The sequence below is a fragment of the Corvus kubaryi genome, unplaced genomic scaffold (genome assembly GCF_017639235.1).
Source record: "Corvus kubaryi isolate FWS band 111438036 unplaced genomic scaffold, C.kubaryi_AGA036_p1.0 37232, whole genome shotgun sequence".
NCBI classification, from domain to species: Eukaryota; Metazoa; Chordata; class Aves; order Passeriformes; family Corvidae; genus Corvus; species Corvus kubaryi.
The window spans coordinates 1799316-1816394 of NW_024581066.1; the positions used below are offsets into that span (position 1 = coordinate 1799316).

At 38.9% G+C, this 17079-nt stretch overlaps 1 protein-coding gene across 3 annotated transcripts in view; it reads right to left on the bottom strand.

Moving 5' to 3' along the window:
- Positions 1 to 17079, bottom strand: part of ZFAND3 (zinc finger AN1-type containing 3) — a 136167-nt gene that overhangs the window by 10131 nt on the left and 108957 nt on the right. For all 3 annotated transcript variants that reach the window (XM_042022939.1, XM_042022940.1, XM_042022942.1), the window contains exon 6: positions 9483 to 9653. In XM_042022939.1, coding sequence (XP_041878873.1) covers positions 9483 to 9653 — 171 coding nt within the window. The remainder of the gene's footprint in view (positions 1 to 9482; positions 9654 to 17079) is intronic.

Below are 17079 nucleotides of genomic sequence, written 5' to 3' on the forward strand. Positions count from 1 at the left end.
ACTTACAGCATCAAGAGAGGTGTCAGATAGTGAACATCAATGACCAAGTTATTTGAGGGACAAGAAAAGCAAGGATCAAAAGAGTTTAGACTTCAGGTAGGTGAAAAGTTTCCTTATTTGAATAACTGTGTGATTTTGAAATGATGTATTCAAGAGGAATTAGTGCCACTGCTACACCTGTAAAAGGAACATTCATTGCCACGTTTGCAGGACCAAGAACACACTGAAATAATACTGCACCTCCCAAATCATTCCTAGTTTCACAAGGCTATATCCCGTAATATGTGGGAAAATGAATCGAAAGAACAGAATGCACAGTAAAAAAGCAGAATTATGCTGAAAAGGCCTCCTAGAGTCCAAGAGCAGACAGCTAATAAAGTAGAGGTAATGCATACTAATAGATTACACTACTGCAAATGTTAGTAGTGCTATAAAATTAGATTTTCCACAGGTTATACCAGCATATCAAGAGGCATTTGTTTCCTACTGAACATATTTAGATTTGAGTAGTGTAGATTCTCTAGATTTGAGTAGTGTGAAACTTTAATTAAAGTGTCCCGAGAAGTGGCAGGTGGATGACAGAGCTATCCTAAGGTCAGAGCAGGGACTTGTGCAGTATTTAACGCTTTAAAAAGAGCTACATGAGCATTAATACTTCTAGAATTCTCTACACCAACCCCCCCATAGCTAATACACTTCTCCCAGAAGCTGAGGATTTAATTAAAAGCTGAAGTGTACCCAGGAAGTTAATTAAAATAGCAAGCAATACCTAGTGGCTCAATAATGTATGTGTGTAATTTTGTTTAGCCCAATGAAAATGCAGGAAAGATAAGGCTACTAATAAAGAACTGGAATGAATAATGAAAGGGTCTGTACCAACATCCAGTACGTGCTGCATTAATTCTAACAGTTCTCCTGGATCCTGCATGTATTTTGACTTCATTGCATGCTGAATATGATTCCAGGTTTGACTTTGAGTGTATTTCCTGAGTTGTATTATTTATGCCTTGGGTTTCAGTACCTTCCTAGTGGTTGTACCACAGTGATCTACAGTCTGACAGCAGCTAGGCTTGCTGGCCAAACGAGAGAAGCAGCTCTACTTCTTTTAAACCAAAATAAAATGTGTTTTATGTTATCATTCCCCATTTACACCTTATGTCCAGAGTCTCTTAGGTTAGACCTTCTGCTCCACCAAAGTCTTCTATTACTGTAGCCTCTTGCAATCTATTTTAAGAGTAATTCTTCTTCTAATCACAGGAAAACAGAGCTCCATTCAGCAGCCCCATTTATACCACAAAGGAAAACAAACACTTAGAGCAATGTATACTTCTGCTCTTCCCTTCTTTTTCTTTTGGTGTAGACTTACAAAACATTCCTGGCTCCTGCTTGTTCAGAATATGGCAGGACCCTCACACATGACTTATGCCTATATTTGAAAACTTTCAGCACCTCAGGAATGTTTAACAGCTGTGAACACCTCTGTAAGCATTTTCATTTCAAAACATATAAAGATATGGTAAATAAACGTGTTACTTTTAAAAACTTACGAATACTCCTTAGTGACTGTAATATCCATGGATACAGTTTTTCAGCTCTTGAAACTTTGCTCCAAGGCCAGTAATGCTTAATACTAAAAGGCCCTGACACAGACCACCAATACTATTCTTTTTACTTTTGTGAAAACTGATGCACACTGATCTTAATGCCATTTCCTTAGAACATCCAATTTCCTTAGAACATCCAAAGCAAGTAGCCTCAAGTCTCAGTACCTACCTTTAACACCTTCTTATAACTGAATTATGTAATTTAGGACCACAGGAAGTATTTTCCTCTAGATAAGATTTTATTTATTTTGTTTGGAGGGGAAGAATACTCTAGTTCCTGGAAAGAATCCTGACTTTTCAAGCAAATTTTGACAATTACTTTCAATATCCTTTTTCTCCTCCCAGTTCTGATGCAGCAGTTGTGGCTGTGTTCTTTCCCCACTTCTTCCTGTTAACAGTTTAGACTTTCATCAACAAAATTCACATTCATCCCTACCTAAGCCTTACCTCGTGGTCAGTTAACTAGCTAGTAATGCTCCTTCAGGTTTTGTCAGATTATTTTGGTGTGGTTTTGGGCCTTTTGTGTCTACTTCAAATATTGAGCACTTTAGCAGAATCAGTTCTTCTGCGCGTAGCTGTTTGTTAACATATGCACAAACACGTTTGATTCCCTTTAAGGGGGACTTACCTGTCCTATTCTTGTAAGAAAAAAATGACTCAGAGACTGAGCAAATTACTTCCCTAAAGGTACTGGAAGAGATATAAGGTAGTCTCAGATTTTTATGTTCAAGTTCACGAGACCCTGTGTCTCTTATGCACACAAGACAATTAAAAACTGCATCATCTTTCACTCTATGGATACACTTCATTCTTCTGTAACCACAGTACAGGTATGTAGGGAAGAAGAGATAATGCTGCATGTTGCTGATTTTTCACCAACTACTGCAGTTTCCAATTGAAACCCCCCTGAAAGTTATATACTGAAGGACTTCCCACATCAGCAATGTCAAAATAAAACCACTTTTTGTTTTGTTTTTAGAAGGAATACCCTAACTTGTTTTACTTAAGGAGAACTTGAGGACTTAAGAGGGGGAGCAGCTCATTTTAATTCCATGGACTGATTGGGACTATAGGAAGGTAAGGAACAGGCTCAGTGCACATTACTAAATCAACACTGCTGAACTTTTGGTAGCACAATGGAAGAAATCAAAATCAGCACATCCTGTAAGAAACCCACATTAATTGAACAAGCTGGGGGAATATACTGGAGCCTCTTCAAACAGTATTTCATGATTCCTAATTAAGGAGCATGAACTCCATTTACACTTTTAAAGCTGTGGACAGCTTTTCTGAAACCTAGACACTAAAGCATTTTTCTGAGTCCTACACTTGGAATGTGTGATGCACCAATTAATCAACTACTTCTTCATTTGCAGTATTTTCAGAATACATATTACTCAGAAAGACCAACATTAGTTAACAGCTTCTATTCCCTGTCAATTAAAATGGAGTCTTGGGATAACATCTTCATAAAATACAACAAAACAAAAATCTCCCATTGAGTTTAAATTCAAACTTCAATAGGCTTTGTGTTTTGCTGGGAATTTTTTAATACTTGCAGCAATTTAAGGTAAGATGCTGGACATTCCTGAAATGGCTGAAGCAAAAGGACTATTCTGGGAGCAACTCTTAGGCGAACAGCCAACACAGACAGCTGAATGTGGTACATCTAACCAGGCTGACAGTAGGACTTGCCAGAACAGGGGTATGTAACCAGTTACTAATAAGATTTATTTTAATACTTCTTACTGAACTGGCTGACTCATACTCTCCAGGAGCACTGTGCATATTTCATCTTAATCAATGAAGTACATCTGTTGTACCAAGACAAAATCATGCCCTGAAGCCATTTTGGTTTGTACCAGATAAACCTTATCCATCTAGAAAGTGCATTAACCAGCACCATTACAAATTCTCCTCCACAAAAATAGGTTCCATGGAAATGGAACTATGATTTTATATTTTACCAAGTTTTAAGAGAAACATTAGTTTCAATATAGGTTTGACAACTTTGTATAAAGATGGAGCAGCTTATCTATTCAAATTTGTTTCTTTTCTCCTGTCTTTCTGAAAATTATTTCTAAATTAACTGAGTAAATCAAATCATTCCAAATTTATTTTGGCACAATACCAATAAGTGCTTCATCTCCTATGTTTATGGACCAGCAGTTCTGTTATCCAAGTTAAGAATCTGCAGCTGCTTTTCTTCCACTTTTTTGACTACTCAATCACAATGAGACTTGCTGCCATTTTATCTGTAAAATAGGTACAGTCTCTGCTGTGTGGATGTATTTTGTTTCTGCTGGTGCTTGATACGAGTCTGTTTATTTCTCCCTCTTATCCCTGTGCTTAGACCAAAACAAAATAAATCAACAGTAACACCAAGGAAAAAATTTCAACAGATTATTATACATTTATACAGAGCTGAACTAAAAACAAGGCTGTGGAAAAATAAGCACAGTAATTAGGAAGGAAATTTATGCCCTTCTAAAGGAGCAGTCTGTGGTGGGCCATGTGCTCCACCCTCAATTCCAGGTGCTCAGCACCCTGAGACAGCTCTCTGGCTGAGTGTCAAAGTTTGACTCTTGTTTCCTGGCTCAAAGTCCTACTGCTGTAGAGGCCACTTGAGAACTGCATCCCTTCCAATCAAAAACCAGACAAACATCAGTACTTGCCAACATCTCACAAATTAAAATTGCAAATTTTTTTTGCCACATTCTGCCTTCACCTCTGCCTGAGGTTAGTGCTCACAGCAGCCTCCCCCAAGAGCAGCAGCAAGTGCACAGCTGTTAGGCCAGATGCATTCCAGGAAACTGTAGCTTCTTAAAACATAACCTAGGTCAGGAAAATTCCAAGAAAAGCTTTCCTGTCCACACAGGCAAGAAATATGGCTAACAAGCGTTTGATCAAAATGCAACATGACTGAGCAATTATTTTTTAAGTGTAATCAAGCTGGAAGGTTTCACCATCTTCCCTTCCTCTTAAGTATCTAGTCTGGCCCAAGAACATGAAAAACATTAAGATTCCTGTCTGAGAAGCACACAAACAAATGGCACTGCTACTGGAAGCTAAAGCCAGGCTTACTTTGGAGGGCCCATTGTCTCGGCCATGCTGCTGACTGCCAAGACACAGGTGGAGCCTGAGGTACAGACATGCCCAAAGGATGTGGCCTACAAACAGCAAACTGTTCTACACAAAAGCTCCTGCAGAGCTGGCACACTATACTAATTTTTCTTTAATTGCTGACTAGAAGATCTAACATGACAAATGTAAAATTCCTTTAGTGATCATCTAGAATATCCTCATATTTCTCATGCAATTCCAACAGCAAGATCACTGCAGATTTCTGTGTGTTGGCTTTACAGACCTAGTGGTACCAGAACTACTTTTTACTGTAAAATTGTAAGCCTCTTCCATAAAATTAAGTTTGGCCTTCTGTGCAAATAATTTCTGTAGATTAAAAGTTTACAGCTCAGTGTCTTTTAAAACTGTATAAAACTTTATTTAATTGCAATATATATCTACTCAAGCCATTAAGAGCAGGCCTAGAAATTTATAGTGTAATTTGCAACTAACCAACCAGCCTTTTTTTACAATACATTTCCAGAACTCAGTGTTTTATAGCTACTTCCACTCACACATTCACTGCCCCTGATTTTGAAGCAAGTCTGTGATAACCACCTAGTTATGACACCACTGAGACAACAACTTCCTTTTCAGATCAAGGATCACAGGCAGTTGATTTCAGACTGCGTGCAGAAATGCTGTCAGAGAGTGTAACTTGAAGACTATGATTCCTGCAATTCTTTGATGATAAAACTGCCTCCTACATTTAGTATTAAATAAACATTATTTCAATACAATCGTTATCCATTTTAAGACACTAAACTATTGGAAGGTCCATCCAGCCCAAACTAGAGAACACTGTGGTCTGCAGGAGCTGCCTACTGTCACTGTCACCTACAAACAGCTCAGAGGAAGCTGATTTTGTTTTAGTGGTGTTGATATAAAGGTTATCCTGTCAGAGGCTCAAAATGAGAATTCATTTTAAAATTTCTCTTTCTCACTGAAGCTTGCAAAGTGCATCAGCAATTAACAATTCCTATCACTTCTCCCAGTTTGCTGTGTGAAAAGGCTCAGAACTCGTCTTACAAATTGCTCTTTTGAAGATCAAAGAGAAGCCGAATTTGTCTGTGTGTGCTCTGGATGAGTTTGTAATTTACTGGAACTTTCAGAGGAGGCTTGGCAGCACACTCGTTTGACAGCCCCAGGGCACAGGATTCAGGGGAGCTCTGTGACTCTCCCCTTCTGAGTTCCTTCCTTAGCTTTAATTGGCACCTCATTAGAAATTAATGAAAATGACATCCTCTGTTCTTCCTGCTCCGGGCGTAGAATGCTACAAAAAGGCCCATCACAATTCATAACACATTCAATTTATATAGCAATGGCTCTTAAGCATTATTTATGAGATACGAATTTCTTGTCAGCAGTTAATAACTTGAACAGAGCAGAAGAGGAATGAAAAAAAGATCTTGAGAGTATGTGTGTATGAAAACAAACAAATCTTTCTACATCTGAAAAATGTTGTGTTTGAACTGCTGGAACTCCCTTCTCAGTAGTGAACTGTTGTTCTTCACAGCAAAGCCCTGCAGCACTGTCAAATCTGTCTAAAATTCCATGTAGTGTCAAGGGAACGAGCTCAGTGGCATCACCTCTCTCTGGCCAGGGCTTACAGGAGACAGGAGAGCCAATACAGCAGCCTCCTGAAGATCTCTGAGCCAGTGTGAAGCACCAGTCACTCTCTCTGTCCTCTTTCCAAAAAAGCTGCACCTTGTTGGACAAGTTCCAGTTAAGTGGATCAGTATTTGCATATACGTCTACATTAAAACATTGGTCAGTATGTACATATTTTCCTTTCCACTTTTTCTCACTAAAAATCTCACTGGAGGACTCACCAGGACAAATCATCAAAAAGTAAGATGATTTCCAGTACTTCTAACATTAGGCCAAGAAGATGTGCAACAGCAAACAATTGAATTGTTGGTCTGTGGAGTTAATTTGGATTTTAACAAGACTGTTTCAGACACAGCTTTGGTTCAACATTTTTATGCTTTAAATCCTTTTTCCTTACATCCAAGCAAACCCACACATTTGTCGTTCTGCAGATGGTGTCTGCCTTTTTATTGATCCTGATAACAGATTTTCTCTTAATGTTTAAAACTGAGGGTGGTCTCCCCCATTTTTTCCCATTGCTTCAGTTCAGGATTAAGACGACAAGAATTTAATAGCAGTGGTTCAAAGCTCAGATCAAACAATGTTTTACGTTGACCATTACTTTTGAAGAGTGTTCATGCTTCTTTTACACCAGTTGATTCTATCGTACCACCTCTACCTGAACACACATCATTGTGTTCACATTACCTGTGCTTCACATTAGCACAGAAAAGGATAACCCAGTCATGTATGAATTTAGGAAATATTTTAAACGAATGAGAATTTGACATATTTGTTCTACTGCATTTCCCATCACCTCCTCCCAGGGTTTTTGAATGGGTTTGTTATTCATGACCTAAAGCAACCTAATTTTACAGACAGCAGGGCAAGTTAGTGAGAATGGTTTCTAAGGCAGCATCTTTAAAACTGACCAGAACCACGTGCTGTTGATTATTGGTAAAGCAGTTTAGGTGATGTGAAGCTGAGGTGCCCTGTGGTGCTCAGTGGTAGCATTTTGTTTGCTTCTTATTAATCTATTAAATGTTAGTAGCACAGGGTATGCCCACACTGACATCACATGAGAGCACAGATAACACACCCTTACTGAACACAGTATTAATGAAACATGTTAACTGAACAGAAACCAAACAACTCCTGTTTTTTCAGCCCTGTTGTAAACATGGAAATAGACTCCTGCCTTCTATTCTCTCATTACATGTATGGAATAGAAATGCATATAATATAAACTATAAACTGTATAGGATGTAATACAGGAATGCAAATTTTCATCTCCTCGCTTATTGCTGAGGAATTCAGAAATTTTTGTCACATTCATGTTTTATTAACACATTTTATGAACTTTAAGAGAACTATTTCTATAAAGATACATATATCCAGTAGAAGAAATTTAAAGAATAATTCCTACAACATTTATATTGCAACAGTATTGAATTACGGAACCTCTTCATGAAAACTTGAGAGGAACCAACCAAATATATTTGTAATCCAGTTTACCAAAAAAAAAAGGGTAGGTCTTATTTTATAATTTTAAAAACGTTACTGATCAATAGAAGGGCTTTTTAAAAGTTGCTTTTAACTTCATTGCTCTTACATAGCTCCAATATTGCAGAATGCAGGAATGATTAATGATATTACATAATGGTTAAGCAATCATTTATCCAGTCCTCTCCAAAATTCAAACTCTCTTGCTCCCCATATTAGGGAGGATTCTGCTATTTCAGTCGGGTACCTGTGAGCAGCCTGAGTGATTGTATACATGACAAGAGCAGACCAAGCACAGAAAATCCTGTCTCTACCATGCTGAGCAGAAAGGGCCACACCAAACTGTGTGATTGATAACTCTGAATTTCTTTAGTTTGATAAAAATGTTACCAGACACCTCAAAGTATCCTGACACATGATTTCCATAAGAATTTCAACATTACAGTTTTTGATTTCATGTTTGGTGGCTTCACAGGTAACGTATGTTAGCTCTGTGGCAGTGCTCCAGTATGGAAACAAAGCCTATCTCATGTCCAGCAGTAATCTCTACAGGCTGAAGACAGACAGATGCTGAAGAAAAGAACAAAGGATAACATAAAATCTTTGCAGCTCTCTATCTCTTCACTTGGTATTAGATACTCAGTACAGGATTAACTGGCTTTGTAACTATCTTAGCCCACCCTTCCTCTCCACACTGCTGCTCAGAAGGACACGCCCTCTCTTCAGGAAATGGTTTTAACACAATATTTTGTATTTCACAAGTGCACTGTGCACTGCGCCTGTCATCTGTACAGATCCTCTGGAAATTATCCACTGGCTGAGACACAATGGAGTAATTGAAACAAACTTCTCCAAATGTATCAATACAAGCACTGTCAGAGAGTTCAATGCAACCTTCAATACATGATTATATGAAAAAATAATTAGCAGGTAAAACTACCACATGCATTATCACTTGGTCTAATGAGCACATTTAAACCAGTTAAGAATGCAACTGTTCCATGAAGGAGAGAGCATCTCCTTTGGAATCTAGTCACATTAATTATTGTTTCAGAAAGATTATTTGCATTTAATATGAAACCCCAAATTAGCTATCTGCATGGGATTATTGTCCTCAATTCAATTACCTTACCTGAACAGTGTCATTAACTTTGGAAAAGCCAAGTTACATGATTTTAAGTGTATGGTGAACAGTAAATCTTCCCCCCAGAAACTAACAGTGAGAATGAAAATATTTTCAGTTAGAGGGTTTTTTTGGATTTAAGTTTTTAATATTAATGTAATTACAGAATGCAGATACTGACCTATGTTCCTTTACACCCTATAGAAACCTTCTCATCTTTGCATATTTATTGATGTGCTTTGTGTTTCTTCTCCTGTCAAGTGGGTATGATGCCCTTCCCGCCTTACAGGGACTTCTGAAGCTAAATTCATTAGTATCTGGGATCTCTTGAGACAAGGCAGTACATCAAGGCCAAAGTTTTAAAGGGGAAGTTAGACAGGAAAGAATTATAACTTTTTGCTACCAGTAGAAGCTACAGCTCCTGTTTAAAGCATCTTTGCAAGGTGAAAAATGCAAGTTTTCTCTGTACTTCCACATGGGGGACAGATCTGAGCACGGCTGCATTAGAAAGCCGGATGCTACTGACAAACAGTACTCACCACAGCGACATGATCCCAGTTCCTGCTGTACTAGTTCCAGTTTTGTTTGGCACTGGAAGCATCGGCGTCTACTCTTCTGTTTGGATCGACTGGTTTCTTCAGGCCTGTCATTACTGTCATCCAGTAGCCGTGGCCGTTTCACAGGAGAAGCCTCACTCTCCGACTGTGAATCTGTTGTGTTCACAACAAATATTTTAGGAAAAATATTAGAATTTCCTTGCTGAGGCATCCCTTTAGGCAGACTGAAGCTGGGGTCACCACCAAGCAGTGTGCTACCTCCCATTCTATTGCATACACATGGTTTCTTAACAACCAACATGAGCATCAAGTAAAGGACAAATTATCTTTGTTCCCTATAAGAACCCCTCCTGCTGTCAATATTGAATATAAAATGAACTGATTAGCTTCCTTCCAGCCTTGGCTGGGTCATACAGAGATACATGTAGAGCACACACCATCCTAAACAATTGCAGGCTTCATCTGTTATCTCATTTAGTTTCTCCCATGCGCCGCCTTCAGTGTCCCCACGTAAACTGACCGAAGTGATGAAAAACAACTGAGCACAGGTTTGACCTATTTCCTCCCTGGGCAGGAGGGGGATTTTTCAGGCACAGCACATAAACTGTATCTCTCATGACTGAAGGCAGTACATGAAAGCACCATACCGTGCTTCCCTCTCTTTCCACATGGGTAACAATTTAAATGTAAATTAGTATACACCAACAATACAACCCCAAACAAAATATGTATCCAAGCAGGATCTGTACATACATCCTATGAATTCCAAATGTTCAGCCATTTTTGCAGTATTAGTCAGAATACTGTTTGCATTAATCACTTCATAAATTTCAGCTTTTAAGAAAATAGTGTGTGGAAAGCCTTTAGAAATTAAAGTTTACAACAGTCTTACTTCAGGTAGCGTAGTGCTGGTGTTTTTTTAGTATTTCCTTTTTTTTTTTTTACAATGGAGAGTGTATTTTCCAGGGTTCTAGAGTAGCACATGGAATGTATATTACTGACAGAATTGTGAGATGTCCAAGCCTTGTTTTTGTGGCATGTCAGAGGCACCACATTTCAGTAGATCTACTGCTCTGCAGTCCAAGTCAGGTCAGCCTAGAAAAGAGATTTTCCCTTCCCAAATCTGTGCACAGCAGAATCAGTGGTGTATTTCTTTGTATTAAGAACTGCAAATAAATCTAATCCCAACTGTACTAAAAATTAAATTGTTTGTTGTAGTGCTGCAAGGAGCTGCTGAAAGATGTTACTGCAATCAGTCAGTATTCTACTGCATGATGGTGAGCAAGGAAAAAAAAACCCATTAGCTGAGTTAAATCCCTTTTGAACCAACATTAATCCAAGAAATAACAGGCTAAATCTGTCTTTTTGGCAGGATGATAACCTATTGAACATGTCTGTACCATTATTCTAAGACTCCATTGCTCACGTCCGCTTTGTGCTGTCCTGGATTAGGCAGGAAAAGGTAACTGCCGTGGATACAACGCTGTCCATAACCTTGTTATGTCAGCTATCTCACCTGAGCCACTGCTTATCAACATCATGGCTCTCCTTGAGTAAATACCTGAAGGAGTCAGACTTGGGATACCTGGCAGCTTCTCCCGTCGGGGACGCTCTCTTAACTTCCCCTGGTTCCTCACATGCAATACAGACTAATTCGCATTTCTTACCTGTGTTTCAGCCCTTATGTCACAGTGTTTTTCCAGTTGCTGTACTCCAATGTTACAGCCATTACAAATATACACCTTGCCTCACTGGGGCCTACTTTATTTCTGTCATACTGCTCTTAAAATATGCTGAAAATGTGCCTGGCTTTACAACAAGTACAAAGCCTCTGTATCTCACATTTCATAGAAGAGTGGACTGCTTTCTGCACTATATACAGGTGATAAGTTTCTATTAAGCTGCAATGATTTTATCTGACGTGTGCCTAAAGACAGCCACCTTTTTGATCAGTGTCATAGATTACAATTTACACCTTACAAAATACATATATTAGGCCTAAACTAACATTCAGTACATAACGTACTCCACCTCTGCATGCTTGGCTGTGCAGGAGCCTTGGCAAGGAAAAGAAAGTGGTGCATAATGCATTAATACAGTTACGGAACAACTAGTCCTGTCTCTAAATCTCTGGAGAAAATGGTTCAAGGGAAAGACCCTCTGAACAGACTGCCTGACTCCCTGAACAGAGATCCTGACTCATACTCCAAGGTCAACAGTCCTGTCCCATGGACACTTGTTTTCAGAGTGCCTAGAACACCAGGCTAGCCTTGAGTGTATAAGGATGCCCCCTCCAACAGGCAGATTCTGTACTATGACCTGTCTTACTCAGCATTCAGTAAAACCTGCTCCAGTCCACCCTGTTGCCCCAGATGGAGATCTACATCATTTGCAGTTTATTCATTACTAAAGAAACAGATACACTGCCATTATGGAACAGCTGCCTCCACACATCTTTGCTTCTGGAAACATAGGCCATTCTGGTAGTTCTCAGAAGCAAAGATGCCATTCTGAATTAAGCCAATGGAAACCACAGTGGTCTGCTGATCCTGAAGTCCAAATAAGGGATTCATGGTATGAGACAACCAGTGTATAATAAGTTAATGAAACCATATGCCTTAATGAGAAAAATAGGTACCTCAAGTCAGGCTAGTAGTCCTACAAATGAAAATAATTAATTACACACTTCCTGTTAATTGGTAATGACTAACTGAATATCAACATGAGTTAGTCAGTATCATACAAATTAGAGATATCTCATTTTTTACAATGCGTATCTTTCTGCCATAAACTAGAATACTTAGCACTGAGGTAAACTCAGCCTGGCTCTCAGGGATTGCACCATCTCTCTGATCACTGATTGCCCAGTGCCTTGAACATGAGTCCACAAGCTAATACTCATCACAAACCAGACCCACAGCACACATACTGCCATCTTCCCATGGGCAAGTACAATGAGCGAGGAGAAAGCACAGAGCAGAAACTGGACCTTTTAGAGTCAGACCTGCGTGCATTTCTTCCAGATCATGTTGCTTTTCATGATACTGACACAAGCAATACAGGACACAAAATACGTCTTCCAGCACCTGGAATCTTGCAACATTAAAGTTCAAAGATCTGACAGCAAAATGAAATTGTCATACATAGCTTTACTACCTGGAGTGCAGCTGAAAAAACCCCTAGGAATAAAGGCTGAAGTGCTGCAACTAGAATCAAGAGTAAATTCCCAGTATGAACCTTCAAACAACCAAAAAAGGCTACAGAGAAGAGGATTCTCTCAGCCAGTGACTGACAGTGGCTTTCCTCAGAAGGATGGTTCATTCAACAATTACTACTTCTTTTGCTTCTAAGAAACATTTTCCATGCTCAACCTGCATTTTAGCATTACACCTAAACCAACAAATACCCAGCGTGAGAGAAAAACAAAAATGCTGCTCTTTTACCCACAGAGGTCAAAAACCATAAAACTTCTCTGTAAAAATGAACAATAAGGATGAGAAATCCCCAAAAATTCAGGAAGAAACTGCTCAGCAGAGTAACTGCCACTGACACTCTCCCACTGAAATTTTAATTCTGAGTTAAGAAACAAGTATTGTTCTAACTAGTATCTAATGGTGGAGATCCTTCTCATTGTGTATCAAACTCCCATTTGAAAGGAGAGAACAAAGAAGTTCAGTTGGGCAAGGCTGAAACTGGAGGCTTGTCTGGAATCAACAAGTAGAGCAGTGTTCTTAAAACTATTATGTCATGGACAGAGACTCACATTTGTTCCTCACTGTCACTGTTCTCATCTTCATTACTCATGTTCTCCCCTCAAAATTTTTCAAATAAATGGTGCCTGAGCTGAATTCCACTGCCTTACTCTGCTGCCTTGGAGGAGTTTGCAGGCTGCATGCAGATGGCTTCAGTAACAATCATGATGGCTCTTCCATGGCATCTGGGGGGAGGGTGCTCTAGGCCCAACAGAGACATGGGCTAACAAAACTTAACAGGGAAGGAGGAAGGATGGAAGAGATGGGTGAAGAGTAATAAAAAGAGGATCTCTCCTCTGCTGCTGTTTGCTTCAAGAAGATGAATCTGTTTAATCTCTGGTTTCATGACAGCGTTTGAGGCACTCAGTCAGGTTTTTTTTCTTATCATCAAGAACCCATCACACAGATTGGCATTTATGATCTCAGCTGTCTGTGCAAACACCAGAACAAGCAGCCTTTAATGAACCCTCAAACATTACTGCCATCTCCTCTGAAACTATTTTAGAAGCAGCTTAAGCTGTTAAAACCTCTGTCCATGAAGAAACTTGGATGGTCACAGACAATAACTACGTAACAGGGATTAACTGAATTGAGCAGTAGCTTGTTGCCAATTTCTAGTTGTTGGGTTTTTTTGGTTTTTTGTTTTTTTTTTTTTTTTTGTTATTCATTATTCTGTTCTTAGATGAGGGATTACTTAACTCCCTGGCATGTTGATTATGCATTAGAAATTTCATCTAGAGAAAACTGCCTCTATACAAATCTTCCCTATCACATTTACCAGAATCATCATTTAAAATAATCTCTCTAGTTCAAATGAATCTAAAATTAACATAGTTGTTCCAAAACCCTTTTGCTTGTTGACTACTAATGAAGAAACAGAAATTCAAGATTAACACCTCATAAGACAAGTTTGACAACTGTGACCACCTCAATCCCTCCCTGTTGCTGTATAGTGCTGTGGAAAATGTTATTCTGAAACTCTGATATTTCGTTGAAATGAACATCTTGTCTTCTCACACAATCGTGACTGCCTCTCAAGGCTGTGCACCTCTTTGGAAGCACCCACACTTATAAGAAATGCATTTCTTTTGTGAATTCACCTCAGGTTTTTTTTAAACACTACAGACAGATGTCTCAAAAATATCTTACATAAGCCCTTTGGTAATATTTAACCACACAATCTCTTTCTAGTATCATTGCAGGGCCCTTAGCATCATTATTTCACCGATTTATTTTTTTCCCCTCCATAGAGTTTAAAAGCAACTGCACTAAAACTCAATGTCCCTAAACAATGTTCCACATGGGAACAGTCTCTACAGAACTCACACCCCATCAGTCGCTTCTTCGCCTCAGGAGGCTCTCCATGAAATCACACTGGAGACTATAAATAACACCCGTAAGTTGCATTACATAAGTTATTATTTCTCATCCATCACCACAACCATGCAACAGTAATTGTTTCCAGCTCTAATGAGTAAAAACAACCCACAATAACCCTCCAACTTTCAGCCTAGCTATTTGAGACACATAATTGGAAGAACTGCTGCAAGATGTTCCAAATGTGCATTACTGATATGCTTCGAACTCTTGACAGAAAAATTCACCTCACCCCTTTGCAACAGAGATAAGAAAAAGGATTCTGTTACAGACAGTGAACAACCTGAAGTGTTGGATTTAATGAACAATAAAAAAAACCCAAACCAAAACCCAAACCAAACAACAACAACAAAAAAACCAAAACAGAAAAAAAAAAAAGGAACTTAGTATGTATACTGCTTTGGGTGTAAGTGGTATTTTTGAGTTCAACAATAGCATGGCTTCATTTCTCCAAAATGAGAGCTGGCACACATGGCATGTGTTGCTAGGAAAGAGGATATACATATACATGTATGTATGTATGTGACTGAATGAGTATTAATTATGATTTCAGGAAAACAGAGAAGTGTAGAGGCATAACCATACATACATTTTGGGTAACATTCCACTTGAACATAAGAAAATGCTTTTTCACTGGGGGGGGGGGGGGGGCGGGACGACCTGACACTGGCACAAGTTCCCCCAGTGGGTTTGTGGAAGCTCCATCCTTGCAGGTACTAAAAACCTGACTGGACACGGCCCCCAGCCTGCTCTAGGTGACTCTGCTCTGAGTAAGGAGGTTGGATCAGTCTCCTGACCTCTCTCCCACCCTCGGCCTTTCTTAACTCTAAGAAAGTTAGAGTTTGTGGATAGGAAGATAAAATTTAAAAATTATATACTAATTCTTTCCCAGCATTCACGTTTTTTGTTCTCTAAACCTGTATTGTCAGTACTATCACCTGTCAAAAAGGAAGTGTACTGTGCTGCACTGTAACCTAATGAGGCTATCTCCCATCTCTAATGAAACAGAAGCGACTAATTTAATGCATGTTGAAAATGTATGACAAATAGCGAACTACATAGGCTCCTGCATGCATTTTAGCTAAGCTATAATTAGAAAAAGTGTGAAAATGGCTATTATCCTTTCTTGTCAATAAAATTCGTAATTGTTAAATTACGTGAAAAGCTAATTAGTTTTCATCTCATATTTAGGCTCCTATACTACATCTGTTTTATATTTAAGTTTCTGCATTACTTCCCCCATGCTCTCTGATGTCAGCATGACTTTAGTTAATAGAAATGTTAATTTATTTCTCCAACATTTTTACTTATATACCAGATTGATTCAAACAAGCACATATTTAAATGTATTCAGGCCCCTGTACTGTACAGTTCCTTTGATGGATTAACTTTGGGCATTTCAATTAGTTAGAACATTTCCTAAGGCAACGGCCACCTCTACTGCTGCTGGCTGACAGAAGGATTTTGTTTGTTTAGAAAGCTACGTGAGTGGGGTTCCTTTCCTGGATTACACCCATGGGAGAAATCTGTAAACCTCCAGAGCCACAACAGATGAGCTTGTGAAGAGAGAACAGGTTGGACAGTCCTGGCCTGCTGTTCAGCTCATGCTCCAAGGGTAAACACCTGAAGAACATGTTTAAAAACAGCTGCTGACAGCAACACCATACACACACAGTGACTGCTGGTGTGTACAGGCACAAGACTGAATTCCCATTGTTTTGATTACTGGGGGCAATTGATGCAGGGTAGAAGCTTGATACTATTCTTAGGATGCTAAGGGAGGCTTGTTCAGGTTGTTGGTGGAGGCTTTTTAATGGCTCACAAGCAGCATCTCATCTCCATACATTCAGACTATTATAAAGAATGAACCTTGAAAAGGCCAGAAGAGAAAAAGGGCCACAACACTAAACTCAAAAAAAATCACAAAAAAATGTTTTATGGTGTCAGTTTGAACTTCTTTTCTCATTACTAAATTATGTATTTTAACAGCACAGGGTTAGGGCTGGGAGAGGGACAAAGGCTGATTCTGGTGACACTTGAAGCTGGAGAACAAATGACATCGTAAGTGGCCTGAATAATCAGAACAGGATTATTAAGTGAAGGGATAATGCACACAATACAAATAGCTAAAAGGAAGAACAGACACAAGTAAGAAGAAAAAAGTCATAACACAGTAATACACATGATGAAGAAGCTATGAAGACAAATCATGAACATCCTGGCCATTCCACAGCACCTGAAGACTACTTAGTAGTACTCAAATATGCCTATTTACATATCTGAATATGTATGTAGAAATACACACAAATAAGCTGCACTGGTTCTGGTAAAATGGGAAATTTAAAAGCATTCAGCAATATCAGAGTTTTGGTTTTGCTGACTTTAATGAGAACCCTCTTATGCTTTGTGAAATTTTCTAGAATTGGATTAACAAGAATAGATAATGCTAT